The sequence below is a fragment of the Hyla sarda genome, chromosome 6, assembly GCF_029499605.1.
Source record: "Hyla sarda isolate aHylSar1 chromosome 6, aHylSar1.hap1, whole genome shotgun sequence".
Lineage (NCBI taxonomy): Eukaryota > Metazoa > Chordata > Amphibia > Anura > Hylidae > Hyla > Hyla sarda.
Genome location: NC_079194.1, coordinates 42,941,621 through 42,961,947, shown reverse-complemented (window position 1 = coordinate 42,961,947; position 20,327 = coordinate 42,941,621). Strand labels below are relative to the sequence as shown.

Genomic DNA, 20,327 nt, shown 5'->3' with positions numbered 1-20,327 from the left:
ATACAAGTTGCCTGAAATGTATGCTGTTTACATGTAAATGCTACCTCTTCTGGCTTCAAGTGGCCACTAATGCTTATCCCCTTGGGTTTATTTCCTCTCGTAGCTGCACTTTCTCATATGAATTCTAGACCCCACGTTTTATATAGCAGTAGTATGGAGGCAAAATGACCTTTCAGATGGCCATCTGAAGGGTAATTTTGCCTCCATACTACTGCTCACTTCTGGATTGGATTGCTTAGGCTTCTTTCACACTATAAAATTCATCCGTTTTAAAGATCCGTTTGATGTTCCGTTATGAAAACCCTGAAAATCGTCCGTTAGAAAATCCCATTATAGTCTATGGGATTTTTAAATTATCCGTTTTAACCCGTTATAGCCCGTTATTAACGGACGTTATTTTGTGACGGGAGAATGAATGGTAGAAATAATGCATGCACTATTTCTCCTGTTACTATCTTCTGTCACAAAATAAAGTCAGTTATTAAAAACGGGCTATAACGGGTTAAAACGGATAATGTAAAAATCCCATAGACTATAATGGGATTTTCTAACGGCCGTATGGGATTTAGTAACTGCCGGTTTTCATAACAGAACATCAGACGGATCTTTAAAACGGATGAATTTTATAGTGTGAAAGCAGCCTTTTAGCAGCTGTTCCTGCATTCCATTTTGTAACCCTAAATTGGCAGGTTGATATGAAAGTTATCCACTTGCTTAAGGGGAGCGGGCATTACTTAAGGGCTAGTTCCCAATTGCTGTGTCCACAAGTCTAAGTGGTAATACACGAGGCGCACCGGTCTCTTTTTTTTTTTTTTTTTTTTTTATTTATTTTTTCTTATACCTACAGATTCATGTTTTAGATTCATGTTTTATATATTCAGCCTGAAATGTCTCCTCATTGTTTCACATACAGCCTGCCAGAAATCAGGTTTGTGTTTGCATAGATCGGCCATATTAAAGGGGTACTCCGCCCCTGGCATCTTATCCCCTATCCAAAGGATAGGGGATAAGATGTCAGATCGCCGCGGTCCCGCTGCTGGGGACCCCAGGGATCGCCGCTGCGGCACCACTCTATCATTACTGCACAGAGCGAGTTCTCTCTGTGCGTAATGACTGGCTATACAGGGGCCGGAGCAGCGTGACGTCATGGCTCCGCCCCTCATTACATCACGGCCCGTCCCCTTAATGTAAGTCTATGGCAGGGGGCGTGATGACCGCCACCCCCCCTCCCATAGACTTGTATTGACGGTGGCGGGCCGTGACGTCACGAGTGGCGGAGCCGTGACGTAACGATGCTCCGGCCCCTGTATTGCCCGTCATTACGTGCAGAGCGATCTCGCTCTGCGCAGTAATGATAGCGGGGTGCTGCAGGAGCGATCCCCGGGGTCCCCAGCAGCGGGACCCCGGCGATCTGACATCTTATCCCCTATCCTTTGGATAGGGGATAAGATGTCTAGGGGTGGAGTACCCCTTTAAAGCCACCTGCCTAATATTGTGTAGGATCCCTGTGGGATGCCAAAATAGTCCTGACCTATGCAGGCCTGAACTCCACAAATCCTCTGTGCTAAATACCACTGGACAAACAATAGACCTAGTAGATGTTAAAGGGGTACTCAAGTGAATTTTTTTTTTTAAATCAGCTGGTGCCAGAACGTTTAACAGATTTGTAAATTACTATTAGTAAAAAAGAAACAGTGGCACCGTTACCTTAAGCCTCCTAAGACCACGAGATGGAGACGGCGTCCCACTAGTCTTGAAATCCACCCTGGCAGTGGAGGTGCTAGGACAATAAAGACCGTAGTCACCAAATAGTAGTAAATAAAGGACAAAGGTGCCCTGCACTCACCACTTCAGTCCAGGTAATCCTACTCCCATCTCGGGTTACGACTCGAACACGGAGGACACGGATAGTGGCACTATCAATGTCCTCTGTGTTCGAGTCGTGACCCGAGATGGGAGCAGGATTATCTGGACTGAAGCGGTGAGTGCAGGGCACCTTTGTCCTTTATTTACGAAGATTTGTAAATTACTTCTATTTAAAAATCTTAATTATTTCAGTACTGATCAGCTGCTGTGTAATACAGAGGAAGTTCTTTTCTTTTAACATTTTTCAGCTTGACCACAGTGCTCTCTGCTGACACCTCTTTCTCTGAGGAACTGTCAAGACCAGGAGCAAATCCCCATAGTAAGCCTATCCTGTTCTGGACAGTTCCTGACATGGACAGAGGTTTCAGCAGAGAGCACTGGGGTCTGACAGAAAAGAACAACTCAACTTCCTGTGGCGCATGCAGCAGCTAAGTACTGGAAGGATTAAGATTTTTAAAATAGAAGTAATTTACATATCTGCTTAACGTTCTGGCACCAGTTGATATAGAAATAAATAAATGAATTGCCTTGCATTCAAGTTTAGATGTGAAGAAGGCATTTGATCGCCTCTGTAGAGCATCTTTTTTGTACCATTGCTTCATATATTTTATCAGACTATTTCTCTTCTGCCATTTGGAGACGCTATTCATGGTGATCAGTTGTCATCAAGCTACCTTTCACTCTATCCGCCTCGGAAATGGACCATGGCAGGGCAACCCCCTCTTACAATTTGTACTCTGCATTGAACGCCTTGCTGCGGCCATATGTCTAAACCCAAACCATCCATGGTTTATTGGTGAGGGACAAGGGGTGAAAGCTTTCATTGTTTGCAGGCGATGTTCTTTTAACCCCTTAAGGACCAGACCAATTTTATTTTTGCGTTTTTGTTCTGTTTGTCAATATGAATAAAATGATACCCATGACTAGATACTTTTATATTTTTGTACTGCTTAAAAAAAATCAAAAACTTTGTACAAAATTAGTAATCTAAAATCGCCTTTTTTTGACCACCTATAGGGGGACCGACCCATAGGGGACTATCTATAGCAATCATTTGATTGCTAATACTATTCAGTGCTATGCATAGGGCATAGCATTGATCAGGGTTATCGGTGATCTTCTGCTCTGGTCTGCTCGATCTCAGACCAGAGCAGGAGAAGCCGGGAGATGGACGGAGGCAGGTGAGGTGACCTCCGTCCGCCATTACAGCGCTGCCGCGGCGATCCAGTCATCTATTTTAACATGCGCATTGCCTCAGATGCTGTGATCTGTATTTATCACGGCATCTGAGGGGTTAATGGCGGACATCTGCACGATCACGCATGTCGGCCATTACCGGTGGTCATACACAGGACGTAAATGTACGCCCTGGTGCGCAAAGTACCGCCAAACCAGGACATACATTAATGGCCATGGTCATTAAGGAGTTAACCATACTTATATTTATATTCCAAACTTAAACATTCTCCTTCTTGATTTTGGGAAGCCATCTGTTTGAGACTACGAAGTCTAAAGCTGAGACACTGGAAATGTACATCCCGATCTCGTATCGTTGGCAGGAAACTTCTCTCAAGTACCTCGAGGAAGCAAATAATGGCTCTCCATGCCAATGACTTCCCTAAGTTATAAGCGTCTGATCAGTGGGTGGAATGGTCTGCTTCTTCCCTTTTCTGCCAGGATGACTGCTGTTCAAATGACTATACTTCCTAAGTGAATGTATTTCTTCAAGACTCCAAGTCTCTGTCCCTCTGTAGTGGGCTGAAAGCACTGCAGGCGTTCATATTTCGTTTTGTGTGACTCCACTGGAGCGAGGATGGCAAATAGTTTCATGCTTGCTCTTTAATCAGCTGGCGGTCTAGCCCTGCCAGACATTTTTTTTTATATTATCCTGCCTTGAGGGCTCTTGTGAAATGGACGGAAATAAAGTTGTGGATAGCTCCTGTCTATCCCGAATCATTCTCTGGTCCACCTTTTATGTAATAAATTTACGTTTCACCCCTGAGACCTTTGGCACTTGTAGCAAACTCTGGCAAGTTTGTCAATAGAAATTTGCGTAGTCCTGGATTGCCCCTTTTTCTCTTTTCTCTTTACCCCGGCCTTCCCTGACAGCCTTACAAGGACCATGGCACAACTCTGGTTTGATGAGCAGTTATTTAGATTTCCAGTTATCGGAAATTATAGGGCAAAGATTGTCCTCTCCATTTGAGTTGCTCCATTCCCATGACTTATTTTTGAAGGCACATTACTCTGTTTATACAGTTATTTTACTTGCACTCTTTATCTACCCCCCCCCCCCCCCCCCCAAATGGCTTTTGAAACACTGTGTAAAGCTCGTGTTTCCACGAGTGGATGGATTTGAGTTTGTTCCAAGTGCTGAGCAGCGGAGTACCCCTTTTAGGTTGCTTATTGAAGTGACGTATAATTTGACAGATAATAGGATTTCTATTTGCACGCCATATGGGGGAAATCAGTATAAACTTATGGACCCAGATTTATCAAATTGTGTGAGAAAAAGTGGAGAGATTTTCCCACAGCTCAGCTACCGAGCTCTGGTAGTGATTTGTGGCTGTGGGGAAATCTCTCCACTTTTTCTCACACAGTTTGATGGGCCATGGTGTTATGGCCTCACACTCCTGCCCTTCTACATGGGCTCAATTTGTCTATCTCTGTGTGCTGGCACTGTAAGTCTCAGAAGTCTCCCTGCCCAATATTTTTTTAGGATGTGCATTTGCATATTGCCCATATTGGAGTGAGCTCGGGACTGTGGCTTCCCCTTCCATTCGATCCCCTTTTTTATCAGATGAAAAATGCTCCTGTTCCAAACGGAGGAAAAATTACTCAGGTTACCAACTCGTATTCTAACTGCGGCAATATGTTTTGGTTGGGAAACTTTGGAAGCAGCGAACCCCTCTCGCATACTCTAAACTTTATTCAAGTGTTCAGATTGTCAGAACCATTAACCCTTTAAGGACGCAGCCTTTTTTCACCTTAAGGACTGAGCCCTTTTTCGCAATTGTGACCACCATCGCTTTACGAATTAACGCGAAAACGCTTTTACCGAATATTCTGATTCTGAGATTGTTTTTTTCGTGACATATTCTACTTTATTTTGGTAGCAAATTTTTGGCGTTACTTGCATCCTTTTTTGGTGAAAAATCCCAAAAGGTCATGAACATTTAGAAAATTTAGCATTTTTCTAAATTTGAAGCTCTCTACTTGTAAGGAAAATGGATATTCCCAATAAATGTTATTTTTATTCACAAATACAATATGTCCACTTTATGTTGGCATCATAAAATGGACATATTTTTGCTTTTTGAAAAAATTTAGAGGGCTTCAAAGTAGAGCAGCAATTTTCAAAAATTTCATGAAAATTGCTAAATATGAAGGGACAGATGTTACAGAACTACAACTCCCAGCATGCCTGGACAGTCTAGGCATGCTGAGAGTTGTAGTTTGGCAACATCTGGAGGGCTACCGTTTGGGCACCACTGTAACTGTGGTCTCCAAACTGTGACCCTCCAGTTGTTGCAAAACTACAATTCTCAGCATGTCACAGTAAAGATCACTTTACTTTCACTTTCAATTCCCGCTGCAGCCGGCCACTAGGAGGGAGACCCCTAGTGGCCGGATTTCAAATAGAAAATACAATATTTTAAAAACCCAAAAATTTATTGATGTATAATAGAGAGATGTTGTACATAAGTACTACAACATATCAAAAAAAAAGTTAATGACAGTGCCCATTTAAGTTAAATTATAGAAACACCCATTTTTAATCATTGTGGATGCTTTGGGTACTTTGTGTTTTGCCGTTTAGTCGATATGGTTGTACTATTGTGCTATACTATTCTTCTTCACGTCAAATCTGAACGGTCAAAGGAGGCTTCAACTATAGTATAACCACTTCCTAAAGACCACCTACATGTTAGAGAAAAGTCGGCCAAACCTGAAAGGCCCGCAGTCTGTAGTATTTATTCTTATAATGTGACACTTTTATTTGCCCACCGTAAGCGATTCAACAGCGAGGCCCAAAGGCAAACTCAAGTAACTAATGATGTAAATCCATGTGTTTTGTATACAGCTCTTATATATACACGCCATCATCAGGCTTAACAAAGGGAGATGTGAGAAAACTCTGAAAGGCGCTGTTCACACTTACGTCATGGCTTCGGTTTTTACAGAACCCATATTCATCTGATAATGAGCTTTTATGATACTTCAGTCTGGTTTCTGTTTTGTGTGTTTGTCGACGTGCGATCATGTTTTAGGCCTAGAATCTTATCTTCTAGTGCGGTGTTTTCCAAACGGTGTGCCTCCAGCTGTTGCAAAACTACAACAGCCAGTATGCCCGGACAGCCTTTGGCTGTCCGGGCATACTGGAGGTTTTATAATGTACAATTGTGGGAGCTCTACGTAAAATATGAGACCTAAACCGATGATATTGCGTTGCACATACCCATGTGCCAAATAGATACTGATTAAAAAAAATAGAAAATATGTGTGGTCAGTCTTTGCATATCCACCATTGAAAAAGGGGACGCTGCTCCCCAAAACGCATCTGGTCCAAGACTGCCTTTGCACAAGAAGTCGGGACTATTTGGATTATTTGTCCACCACTATTGGTTTTTTACTGCCCTCTCAGCTTGTCCCCGTGCCGTCGGGGTAGAGAGGGATCCCACACCAAAGACCTCCAGCGCTGCTATACGCTCCAGCGGACTACCTCATTACCATCTGTACCGGACATCTTCACCTCTTCTACACCTTCCCCGTGCTGCCGGGGCTGAGAGGCATCAATCCGTAGCTTTGTTAAGCGCTGCTATGCGCATATAACTGCTTTCGCCGGAGCCGGTAAGAGGCACTAAGTGCCTGACTTTGATCTATTTTCCCTCTTGTACTTTGTCCACGTGCCGTCTGGGTATAGAGGATAGATCTTTAGCGCTATTGCGCATACAAGTATTGCCAGTGGGCTGGTAACTGCGAGCCTCCAGCGCTGCAAAAACTGTTTATTGAACATATCCTATTACACACATTGGACATATCCTATTACATACATTAGACTATAAACCTCCACCATTGTCCCACCGTTTAAGTGCAATACTAATTTAACGTAATTTTTTAAATGTTTATTACCATTCTATTTTAGTGAGCTGTCTGCGGCAAGGGCCCTGCCCCAGACCTCAGTATTATTCAATAAATGTAATTGTACTTTATATCTTATCAGACACTTCCTTTCTTTCTTTTTTATCTTTATTTATTTTGCCTTATTCTAAATTATTCTGAAGCCTAGTAGGACTATTTTTCCATTTTTTTTTAATCAGCATGCTGGAAGTTTTAGTTGCAACAACTAGTGGAACAGTATTGGAAAAACACAGTTCTAGTGTTTTGTTTGTCTTGTCTTCCTTTTCAGATTAGACGGTTCCCTAATCTTGTCCAAGCTTTCCTGTGTCACATTTAGGGGAACCCTGTTTGAGGAAATGCTGGTTTATGTCCTGTTGATGTATGAATCTTTTCCATTTCTCTTCTCGGTCAGTCTAAGAAAAATAACTGTGGGACCAGATCCCCCAACATGCCAGTCACAAACGGGGCTCAGCAGACCACGTTGACTTTAAAGGGGCTTAAAAAGTTAACTCCTATACACAGGATAGGGGGTAGGGATGTCCTGATACTCGGCATTTGCATGGTATCGGGGACTCTTTTAATGTCCCCGATACCATGTCCGATATCTGCTGCTGTGCGGCCGCTGTCCCGTACTCCGCTGTCCCATTCTCCCGATCACATCATTGCGTCCTATGGAGGAGCATGTGACATACACGTCACACCTCCTCCCCTGCGCCCAGCGTAATTCTACGGAGGAAGCAGAGTGACGTGTATGTCACATGCTCCTCCATAGCACGCAATGATGCGATCGGGAGAACGGGACAGCGGAGCTGCAACACCCGAGGACAGCCGCAGGTGAGTGCTGTCTATATAAGGGGTGGCCTCCTGTCTATATAAGGGGTGGCCTGCTGTCTATAAAAGGGGAGGGCCTAAACAGTTATACAAAAAAAAGGGGAGGGCCTGCTGTCTATAAAAGGGGAGGGCCTGCTGTCTATAAAAGGGGGGGGGGCCCTGCTGTCTATAAAGGGGGGGGGGGCCTGCTGTCTATAAAGGGGGAGGGCCTGCTGTCTATAAGGGGGGGGGGGGGACCTGCTGTCTATAAGGGGGGGGGGGACCTGCTATCTGTAAGGGGGGCAAGAGGGAGCACTGTCTACAAGGGGGGGCCCTGTTGTCTACAAGTGGGACACGGGGGGGGGGGGGGGGGGGGCGCTGTCTACAAGGGGTGGGGCTGCGGTCTACAGGGGGCTGCTACTAATGTCTGCAACTATCTATACTACCTACAAGTGGATACTACCTACTATTATAGGCAATCTTACAGCAGAGTCACCTGCACTAACTTCAATTTATATGTGTAGACAGTGCAGGTGACCCGGTTTCTACCACTGCTCATCATGTGAATGTCAGCCCAATTGCTCCGTAGACATCATTCTCGCCGCCAATGCAAATTCCCTGTTCTGTCCAATGGAGAAGAGAGAGATCTTGGCTCATACTACAGCAGCCGCCTCCATTGTACACAGCAAGGAACCCACATATCATACGGTAAGCAGTGCAGAAACCGGGTCACCCTGGTGTCAGATTCCCTTTAAAATAAAAGTACTCGTACTTGGTATCGGCGAGTACTAGAATTAAAGTATCGGTACTAGTACTCGGTCTTAAAATAAATGGTATCGGGACATCCCTAATAGGGGGTAAGTGTCTGATCACGGGATTCCAAAATTAAAGAAACATAAAAGACTGCAGGGAGCGCCCCTCGTGAGGACCGGTAGGGTATAATGAAGCAGTAATAAAATTAGGCTACTTACCCTTAGGTGTTGCGCTCAGAACACAACACCTACAGTAGCGTTGGGAAAGTCGAGGTATGGGGCAGCTGCCACAAAGTAGTGCCGGAGATGACAGTCAGAACGGTATATTGATCGAAAGGGTATGAAAACTTGCTCCAGGAGAGGTACTGAACAATTTTTATTTTATGTTGGCAATGCCTTTCGATGCCTGATGAAGATCCTAGTTCAGGATAGAAACGCGTTGCCAACATAAAATAAAAATTGTTTGGTACCTCTCCCGGAACAAGCACCTTAATCTAGGGAAGCAAGTTTTCATACCCTTCCGATTTTAATTGTGGAGTTCCAACCACTGATATCCCGGCCTGGCACCCTGGCTCTCCTCATGTCTGGAGCAACATCTGCTCCGTGCACAGATTACTGTCCACCATTGCACGGATCGGCATCCGACATGCCCCCTCCATGTATCTCTATGGGAGAGTCGGAGATGCTGTGCTCGTGTTTCTCCGGCTCTACCATAGAGATGCACGACGCGGATGTCTCGGTCACCCCTACCATGCAGTGGTAGACAGTAATCCGTGCATGAGGAGAGCCGGGGTGCCGAATAGGGCATCTCAGCAGTCTGACCCGCGCGATCAGACACTTATCCCCTACTCTGTGGATAGGGGGTTAATAACTTATGTACCGGAGTTTCCCTTTAGCTCCTGCAATTCAAAGTCCCATAGACAATGAGCTTTTCCTGGTTCATGCCTTTTAATTCAATCTGGTTCCACATCATATTACCGCTACAGAAATCCCATTGTGTGCACTAAGCAGCAGAATCCTATCGATATCAATGGGATTCTGCTGCAAGCGAAAATAGTGTGCATGTACCTTTTAGGGTGTTGTTCCTCAATTTACACCTATCCCCTGTTAACAATAAAGGGGATAAGTGTATGATTATAGGGGGTCGGACCACTGGGAACATCAGCACTCAGGGGAGTGGTATTGGGCACTCCCACTCAATTCACTCTAACACTGTTGCCCACTCAAGATAGCCAAGTACAGCACTCAACCATAACCCGCCATTCCATAGACCATTGTTTCCCAACCAGGGTGCCTCCAGCTGTTGGGAAAACTCCAACCCTCTTCAACAATTCATTAAAGAAAACAATTTATTTTCATCAACAGGTGCCAGAAAGTTAAACAAATTTGTAAATTACTTCTATTTAAAAATTGTAATCCTTCCAGTACTTATCAGCTGCTGTATACTACAAAGAAAGTTTTTTTTAATTTTCTGTCTGACCACAGTGCTCTCTGCTGACATCTTTGTCCATGTCAGGAACTGTCCACAGCAGGAGAGGTTTGTTATGGGGATTTGCTCCTACTCTGAACAGTTCCTGACATGGACAGAGGTGTCAGCAGAGAGCACTGTAGTCAGACAGAAAGAAAATTCAAAAGAAAAGAACTTACTGTGGAGCATAAAGCAGCTAATAAGTACTGGAAGGGTTAAGATTTTTTTAATAGAAGTAATTTACAAATCTTTATAACTTCTGGCACCAGTTGATTGAAAATGAACTCTTTTCCAGCAGAGTACCCCTTTTTATGGTGAATGGAGCAGCAGTGCAACTTCATGACCACCACTCCTGCCCCATCGGACAACTTTATATCCCCCATACTTGATGTCCCAGTTGTCCCATATGTTTGGTGGGACAACCGTGTACGTCATGTGTATATATGCGTATACCTTCTGCACGAAGCACACACGTCTGGTCTTTACTCCCCTGTTTACACCATAGACAGAGATTACAACTCAATCCCTTCTGTAATCAGAATACAAGGAAACATGATACAGACTATGCCTGGAATTACTTCTAAGAAAAGGATTAAAGTGATTTTATGTTCCTCTTAATATAATTCCTGCCCGTTTCTTGGGGTTGAGAGTGCTCAGGGTCAATAGCAAATATTTTACTAGCTCTTGTTCCTAAAGAAATTAGATGTTGTACAATTGGTTCCTGTAGTGATCCGCCCTCCATGTCCTGATACACACTGGGAACATGGGAACATTTCGTCAGTGTCTGCTCCGCCGTTGCCTTCTCACTGGATAACAGAATATGTTGAGCCTTCACAGTCAAGTAGAGCAGCTGTAACAATCTGCTCGATGCCGGTGCTGGACATGGTGGTGCATAATTTAACAAAATTTTTTTCAACTTATTTTAAAGGGGTACTCTACTGGACAATATATATTTTTTTATATCAACTGGTGCCAAAAAGTTAAACAGATTAGTAAATTACTTCTATTTAGTAATCTTAATCCTTCCACTACTTATCAGCTGCTGTATGATCCACAGGAAGTTTTCGTTTTGAATTTCTTTTCTGTCTGACCACAGTGCTCTACGGACACCTCTGTCCATTTTAGGAACTGTCCAGAGTATAAACAAATCCCCATTGCAAACCTCACCTGTTCTGGACAGTTCCTGAAATGGACAGAGGTGACAACAGAGAGCAGTGTGGTCAGAAAGAAAATACATTTTAAAAAGAAAAGAACTACCAGTGGAGCATATAACAGCGGATAAATATTGAAAGGATTAAGATTACTAAATAGAAGTAATTTACAAATCTGTTTAACCTTCTAGCACCAGTTGATTTTGAAAAATGTTTTTCCCAGTGCAGTACCCCTTTAAAGCTGCTTACACCAGTGGTCTCCAATCTGTAGCCCTCGAGCTTCTGCAAAACTACAACTCCCAGCATGCCCAGACAGCCGTTGGCTGTCCGGGCATGCTGGGAGTTGTAGTTTTGTAGCAGCTAGAGGGACACTGTTCAGAGACCACTGATGTAGAGCAGGCATTTGTTTGGTCTCTGGGTATATGGAAAAAGAGGACATGATACTGGCAATGAATAAGGACTGCTCAGCCTGATGTCTCTGGTAACACTTTATTTATTGAAAACGATTTTTTTTGCAGTTTTTACGATGTCAACATTGTGTCATAATAACCGGAACGGTTGGTTACATGCCCTCTGACCTCTGCCGGGATCCTGTGACATGGGGAAAATCAGCGCCACGTGCAGTGATTTTTGGTTTAGGAGGTGTAAACCATACCTGCTTCCTTGTAGACTGCTGAGGGTATTCGTATAAGCCCGCGTTCACACCGCGTCATTGCTGTCCATTTAACGTAAATGTTTAATAGGGAAACGTATACCTTTAAGGGGTACTCCACTGGAAAACCTTTATTTATTTATTTATTTTTTTCAATCAACTGGTACCAGAAAGTTAAACATATTTTTAAATGACTTCTATTAAAAAAATCTTAACCATTCCAGTACTTATCAGCTGCTGTGTGCTCCACAGGGAGTTCTTTTCTGTTTGAATGTCCTTTCTGTCTGACCAATTTGCTCTTTGCTGACCCCTCTGTCCGTTTTAGGAACTGTCCAGAGTAGGAGAAAATCCCCATAGGAAACTTATCCTGCTCCACAAATTTCCTAAAATGGACAGAGGTGTCAGCAGAGAGCACTGGGGTCAGACAGAAAGGAAATTCAAAAAAGAAAAGAACTTCCTGTGGAAAATACAGCAGCTGAGAAGTACTGGAAGGGTTAAGATTTTTAAATAGTAGTAATTTACAAAACTTTAACTTTCTGGCACCAGTTGATTTAAAAAAATGCATAATCCATTTTCCACAGACTGTATATATGTATATATATATATATGTATATATAATATATAATTTTTTTTTTTTTTTTTTGAGATGGATGATATAACTATATATCCATCTATTTATTGAATATATATCAAATAAATTAATAGTAACACAATTTTTTCCCTTGAATACTCAAACGCATATTTAAAAAGCTAAATTAAGTGGACTGTAACATAAGTAGTGAAACGGATACAGAAACGTGGTGTGAACCTACCCACAAAAGAAAGCACCTGCAGAAACCAAACCAAGTGCAGATTCACACACATTACTGTTTTCTTGCATAAGTCGAAAGAATGGAACAGTTGCTGAAATTACTGCATTAAGTTCTCATTCACACGGGCAGATTTGCCAGCTAATTTGCAGAGTATTTAATGGTGAGATTTTTAATGTGGGCAGCATAATTTCCGTTGGCAAAAATCCACTGCAGACCGCATTGTCTTTAATGGGGTCTGCACATATTTTTTTGCAGTGTAAATGCCGCTGCCAAAAAATCTGCCGTGGAGTGTCCGTCCATTCAAACTGCGAGTTTGCTGGTAAATCCGCTCATGTGAACGAGCCCTAGGGGTACGTTTACACGACTGGGATCTTATGCGAGTTTCCTGCTGCAAGTTTAGCAGAAAAATCTGCAGCAGATTTTATTGACTTCATTGGAGTCCGCTGCGGGAAACTCCCGTCCGCCCATGTAAACGTACCGTTATAAGGGTGCGTGCACACGCTAGTAACTAGCAATGGGTTTCCCGCTGCAGGAAACCCGCTGTGAGTTACGCTACCATTCATTTGAATGGGTCAGTGGACAGTCCGCAAATCTGACACTACTGCGGACTGTCTGTGGACCCATTTAAATCAATGGTAGCGTAACTTGCAGCGGCCAACCCGCTGTTAGTAATAGCATGTGAACGCACCCTAAGGGTCTATTCACACGGCAGAATTCCTGCAAATCCACACCAATTCCGCTTCTGCATTCATTTGGGTGGTTTCTGGCTTGTGCAGAATTGGTGTGGAATCCGCATGCGGAAATTCAGAAGTGTGAATGGCAGTGCGGAATCCCATAGAAGTCTGTTGGGCTTTAAACTGAGGTGGAATCTGCATGCGGAAATTCTGCCGTGTGAATAGACCCTAAGGCTATATTCACACGATCGAATTTCCTAACAAAATCTGTCGGAAAATTCTGCTCAGAAATTGCTTTCAATGTCATTCACGGTGCACACGGTGGAATTTATGTGGGGAAAACTATTAAGATGTCAATTCTTTTTTTGGGGAATCTGGTTGAAAAATGCATTTCCGAGTGGTGTTTGTGCCTGCTGGAAATTGTTTTGCACAGACATTCCGCAAAAATTCTGCCTTGTGAACATGGACTAAGGGTGTTTTTGAAGTCCATTTCCAGAGTGGATCATAAAGGAAGGAGAGATTATTTTTCTTTTGAAGGTACTCTCTCTGGCTTTGAAAACTGAATCAAACCGCATCTATGGAAACACCCAAAGGCAGAATTCACACATAGCTTTTGTTCTTGAGAAATATCCACTGTAGTTTTTTTTTTTTTTTTGTGCTAATAAAAAAAAAGTGTAAAGGAGGAAGGAAAAGTATAAATCTTCCCTTTTTACATGTCTTTATTCCTTTTTAAATCCACTCAAAAACAGGAATAAACAATCTGCAGAATTTTTTCCCCATAACCTCTTTGATGCAGTTTTTAAAGCCAAAATTTGAAGTGGATTAAAAGAATAGATTATTTCCTGTACTAATCCCCTACCCCTTCCTATTAACGCTTTGCTTGTAAAAGTTGCATAAAAATACTGCACCAAAATAGGCATTTTTGGGGGGGAAACATACACTAATGGCTTTTGATGCAGATTTTTGGGCTAAAGCCAGACGTGGATCCAAATAAAAGGAACTAACAATGTTCATGATTCCCCATTTCTTTTAAAGCCATTATTGGCTTTGGCTTGAAACAATAACTATTGAACAATTTTTGGGCTCACACTTGCTGTTTTGTTGCAGTTTTTGAAGCCAGGTGTGGATCGCACTGGGAGAATCAATGGTGTTTTTGTATATTTTAGATTGATATTTCTTTCTCTTATTTTGATTGCATTCCTAGTTTTGGCTTCAAAAATTGCATCATAACGCAACATGTGAACGCACCCTAATGTGCAGATAAAGTTCTTTGTTTTGGGAGTTTTTTTGTCCAGATGGATTTTATTGGCACATAAAGTAGCAGCTGTACCACTAAAGTGTGCATGCACCTTATTGCACAGATTAAACACACAACGTTTTTATTAATGCAAGGTTTCTTTTTTTTTCCACCTGTTTTTGTTTTATATCCCCCCATATAGTTTTATATGCTTTTTTAAATAAAAAAATAATTTCTCAATCCCATTTACAGCTCAGATAAGTTTGCCACTTGACATGCTTTCCTATCTGCACACACAGAATAGTCCTTTTTATTAGTGCATTTTACGATGCCGATACCTACTGGCTTTTTCCTTGGCTGCATTGGCACAGGCATTGTGCTTATTTTGTTGTAAGTGGTTCCAGTACTTTATCAGTTCCCCGGGCTGGAACTGATGGGAGGTAATAAGGTGACTATATTTACAGCTAGAATAGGAAACTCTCCAGTGATTGAATACAAACTCATTGGGCGGGGGTATAGGGTCAATACGCAACTTAGCAAGGCAGATGCCAACATAAACATCCTCTAAGTGTAACCGTCTAATACTTAAAGACACTTTAAAGATTTTCTCTGCTAGTTCCCCAGAAAATACATAACCAGTCCCAGAACAGAAGACTGGGTAGCGCTCACTCGGGTACAGGTCCGGTGACATGTACCACTTGCTGTCTTTGTTCCGGTTGGGTGCATAGCCTCTCATTAAATACCCTGTAAAGTAGTTGGTTCTCGGTGGTTGGTCAGGCTTCAGTAGTTTGTGTATCAAGTATTCGGTGTTGACAAACATATCACTGTCAGTCTTCATAACATACGGGACATGCGGGCAGTACGTTGCCACCCAATTCATGCCCATAAGGGTCTTAATAGTTAGGTTATAATAGGTATCTAGGTATTCTTGTTGGATGATATCGTGATACTGCCGGCTTTCATCCACAATAGCTTGTTCTATTAACCCATTAATCTTTGTGTGTAAACCCAACAGAAAGAGTCTGACAATATGGGTGCCCGGTGCCAGGCTCTCGTTTCCCCAGGTCTGTCTTATAGCCTGTCGAGCCTCTATCTGCCGGGGCTCTGCCGCTATAAGCAGTATGAGGAAAGGCGTTTTCTCTTTGCATTTCTCCGGCTCATTTATGATATATTTGTAATGGTATAAGTTTTGGCGCCCCAAGCCCTTTTCACTGTAAATACTTCCATTGGTGCTCAAGGTGTTCTCCAAGCCCGTGACACCTTGGTGTTGCGATTCGGCATTGCTCAGGTTAGATGAGGTGTGTGGTCGGAGGGTCTGAGGCAAGGTATCCTTCCAAATATTCCTTAGAGAGCTGTTGGTCTCGCTTTTCATCGCTTTAAATCCACGGATGGCGTGAGTCACTGGATTGTCCTTCATTCCGACTCTGCCAGCGAAGGAGTTGTGGTGACTGAAAAACAGGAACATGGCAAACAGAAAGACGAGTGACAGGAGGCCGGTGAGGTGGGTCCGAAATAGGGAGCGCTTGTTGTTCCAGGTCATCTTGGCCAGGCAGCAGTGACGTCTCCTCCACTGAAGCATGCTGTCGACCTCCGGATGCAGGTATACTGCATCTGCTCCAATGCCCGCTCTGTTAGTCCACCCCTACCAGCGTGGCAGTATCTACAAGCTGGCGGCCTGCATTCTTCAGCATTTGTTTAACCATTTCCTAGAGGAGAACCTGTAGACAAAAAAAGTGATGGATTAAGAGATGAACCAGTAAGTGTTTTATAATGCATGCTCTTTACCCCACCAAATCGAGCTGAAAGGAAATGTGACCCTGACATCGATTGCATCCTGCCAGATACAATTTACAAGGTGCCCAATAGATTTGCTCTATAAACTGTATTATTCAATGAGGCTCTAGTCAACTATATTGGAGCTGCAATGTCTTGGTCACAGTACACTGCTTGGCATGTGTTCTCCGACAGACATCGTGTCCAAAAAAGTCAATGAGAAGACGTTGTGTCAAAACCAATTCGGGTTGTGTATTTTCAAGACCACTTTGTTGGTATTCACTGCTGAAACAATAAGGATTTTGTAATATTTTTTCGACATGAATATTGTTCGTGTTCTGCTTCCCTGCACTCGCCAAGTGTTAAAATCCTTTGACATTAAGAGCCTTGATTTAGTCACTAGATGGCGCCATAGCCCTATGCATCGCACGCGTCTCTATCGGGCCCTCTAGATCTAGAACACAGCACGGACTATGGATTCTGTTAACTAGTGCCTGAAATGAACTGCACTCCACATAGGAGTCTATAAACTATGCCACCTCCAAATATCGCCTAGTACTTACTGTATCGGAGGTGATTACACTTACATATTTAAATGTTTTTGTATCAAAAGTTCTTTTTTTTTTTTTTATTCTAATTTGAAATATAAAATAAACAGTTTATACAATCTGATACATGAACCGCATAAATCTCCATCAGTTTTAAACAAAAACAGAATTAAGTAAAAACTTTTTAAAATATATATATTTTTTACAGTACTTTTTTTTCTTTTGGTGTATATTTGTAAAATATATTTATAATATATTTATTTTTATAATATATATTTTTATTATATATATTATTATAAAAATAAATATATATAACATTTTTTATAATATATACACTTATATCTGTTTCTCAACTAGGATACCTCAAGCTGTAGCAAAACTACAACTCCCAGCATGCCCAGACAGCCTTCGGCTGTCTGGGCATGCTGGGAGTTGTAGTTTTGCAACAGCTGGAGGCACCGTGGTTGGGAAACAGAGATATATATAGATATATTAAAAAAAAAAAAAAAATATATATATATATATATATATATATATATATATATATATATATATATAATTTTTTTGTAACACGGAATGCCTCAGTTCTCCATACCCACTTCCATTTCTATTCTGAAGTGACTTGTTATTTTTTTTTTTACATGTTTTATGTATGCTGCATTGTTTCTGTATAAAACTGATCAGCCCTGTTCCCTTTTATGCTTTTATGTTTTAGCTAAATACTTAGATATAGCCACAATTGTTAACACAGGAAGGGGGCCTGGCTAACCAGCCATAACACTTTTAACTAGTTGTAGCAGCCTCACAGCCTGTATCTATACGTATTTTTAGTAGTCTTATGTTTTCTGCCGCAGAATGTTTTATTCAGGCAATGACCTGTTTAATCTGTTTCTTAAAATATACCCCTTCCGAGTCGCTCAGGATTTTTTTTCTTTTGTCCTGTAAAACCCATTTTCCTCGCCAGCTATAGCTCGTGCCCAGGGCAAAGTAAGCACATTTTATATCGGCTTCCACTTGCATGATTTATGGCACGCTGCGAAGCGCTGAGGATTAATGCAATTTCTGCAGTGCCTTGCATGCAATATTTATATGGCCCCTAATGGGGGTTTGAAATAAGTAAAATTACAATGCAAATTGTCATTGAATCCGGATTCTGTCTCTCCGGACCGTGTAACATGGGTGAGTCATGTAAGGATGGGGACTAGAGAGGCTGCACACATGTCTGATACAGATTCCCCCTCGTCCATTCCAGAGCCGGCTGAAGATTTACTTTAGATAAGGATTAAATCTGACCTAGTTTGTTAGGGGGGGGGGACTTACTTCTAACATGATCAGAATTATTCCCAAATTCCCATATTTTAATATAGCTGATCTGCACACCACTCCTCCCTCTACCGAATCAAGGCCATGCACCTGTATTAGTAAAGAAAGGAATAAGGGAACGTACCTATTTTTAATTTATTTTTACCAATAAAATTCTGAATAGTTTTGGCACGTAACCATTTGGAAGAGGAGGGTGAAGACCTGGAACATGCGCACTGGTGTCGAAAATTCTCCCTTCTGCCCACTGACCGTCTGTAAGCCTCCCGGTCCAGTCACGGACATCCTATATATCCCTCCATCAGGAGAAATGGGGAAAACATCCTCCTCCTCTTCCCCCCCCGCATGTCAAGTCTTGGTCGTAGTCTCTGCTCACAGATGGTCCCCTCCGCATTGGAAGAATTCACACATCCGTCCCCTGTTATTGTCCCTCTAATGCAGCGTTCAGCCGTCTGTATCCATGCCAGTGCCGACCCATCTGAAGAAGACGTCCGAAAAGAACATAGTAGTCCGTCCGAATTAAATAGTAGAGGATTTACCTCCTTGTCTTGTTGCTAGGCAGCCTGTGCAGAGGACTACGGAGCAGGCAGGGGGAGGGAGGCGAGGCGGCAGCAGCTTCTTCCCAGCCTGCTGCTGCTGCTGCTGCTTCTCTCTCGCAGGCAGTGCTTTATATGTGGGCTTTGACAGATGCTGTCTTCTGACAGAGCAGAATTCAACGTCACAGCCTGGATCCACATCACGTGACCCCCTGCTTTTTTTTTTTCTTTTTGCATTCATTGCTCCTGCTCTGAGAGGCAGGCGGCATCCTATGCATTCTACTTAGGATGATTATTACCCAGACTATTGGGATTCCTGTGTAGATAAAGTCGGCCGCGTTAACCTCTCCCTGGTCTATAAGGTGCATTGCACGTTGCTATCTTTGCCAGAATTTATCTTTTTTTTTAGCTCTGGTTTTTATTTTTTTGTTGTTGCATAATCTGGATTGTGGTTTACATGCTGCAGTGTTAATGCCTTATGCATGGCCCTCCCTGTCAAGCTTTACAATTTATTATAGTGCTGGAGGCCGGAACGTGACGCATGTTGGGCCGTGTAGTCCCTTGCTGGCTGGTTAGAGGTATTAATCCAGGGGGGGGACAGACAAGCTTTAATGAATCATGAGCCCCAGAAGAAACTTGATGATTTTTTTGCATTATTTACACACAGACTTACTTTTATACTTATACACCAGGGTTTCCCAACCAGGGCTCCTCCAGCTGTGGCAAAACTACAACTCCCAGCATGCCCGGACAGCCTTTGGCTGTCCGGGCATGCTGGGAGTTGTAGTTTTGCCACAGCTGGAGGCACCCTGGTTGGAAAGCACTACTATATACAGTCACTTACTCGCACACAGTCAAAAAAACACAGTCGCACACGTGTCACACACACACACACACACGGTTACGTACATAGGGGGACATTTATCAATGTTAGTGTAAGGTAGTATAGTGCTGGGGGGTATACTGGTTCATACCGAATACCGGTATGTTTTTTTTTTTTCCTTTACAATATGAATTTTTCACATACCGCAATACCGTTTCCATAGCAACCCACACCAATGCGTGATGGCATAGAGAAACGTCCGGCTGCACAGAGTCTCTGGGAAGTGTAGTCCGAGCCGCACTGAACTGACTGGGAGGAGCTGGGAGGGGACTCAAACTCCCGGCGGGCACGTGACTTGCGGGTGGGGGAAACTGGAGCAGAACTGTGGAGACATGTAGGAGAGTTACCGGGCGGGCCTGACAGAGACCCCAGGTACCATGGTGAGGACACCTGACATTATATTGAGGACTCCCCCTCCCCCCAAAATACCATTAAATACTGTGAAACTACTGGTATACACTTTTGGTCATACCGCCCAGCACTAAGGTAGTATAGATTTTTACCCCTGTTTGCTTGGTGTATTGCTTGCACAGTTGCTCAAAATTTACTAAAAAAGGTGGACAGGACTTGATAAATTTGCGCAATTATAGAAACCAGTGAGCTGCAGAGATTGGTTTAAGCTTTGTGCTCTGGCATCTGACACTTTTGTACGTGTCCTATCAGGTGGTGTAGGTTTGCACAAAAAAAAAACTTCTAAAGTTAATTTGCGCAAATAATAAATGCA

At 42.8% G+C, this 20,327-nt stretch overlaps 2 protein-coding genes across 4 annotated transcripts in view; one reads left to right on the top strand and one right to left on the bottom strand.

The window, feature by feature from the left end:
• The window catches only part of CDC73 (cell division cycle 73), an 89,336-nt gene that overhangs the window by 54,110 nt on the left and 14,899 nt on the right, over positions 1-20,327 (top strand). The window lies entirely within an intron of this gene.
• LOC130275502 (beta-1,3-galactosyltransferase 2) lies at positions 11,644-18,958 on the bottom strand. 3 transcript variants are annotated; one of them, XM_056523551.1, is made up of 2 exons: positions 18,437-18,958; positions 11,644-16,261 (listed from the first exon to the last, which is right to left on the bottom strand). In XM_056523551.1, exon 2 carries the CDS (start codon positions 16,120-16,122, stop codon positions 14,857-14,859), a length of 1,266 nt encoding a protein of 421 aa, XP_056379526.1. In that variant the 5' UTR covers positions 16,123-16,261; positions 18,437-18,958; the 3' UTR covers positions 11,644-14,856. The 3 variants fall into 3 exon arrangements, with proteins under 3 accessions (XP_056379526.1, XP_056379527.1, XP_056379525.1); XM_056523552.1 differs by having other exon boundaries at positions 18,724-18,958; XM_056523550.1 differs by having other exon boundaries at positions 18,312-18,957.

What these genes read in the sequence shown, in the direction of transcription:
- LOC130275502 (XM_056523551.1), bottom strand. Translation starts at nt 16,122, where the DNA reads ATGCTTCAGTGGAGGAGACGTCACTGCTGCCTGGCCAAGATGACCTGG.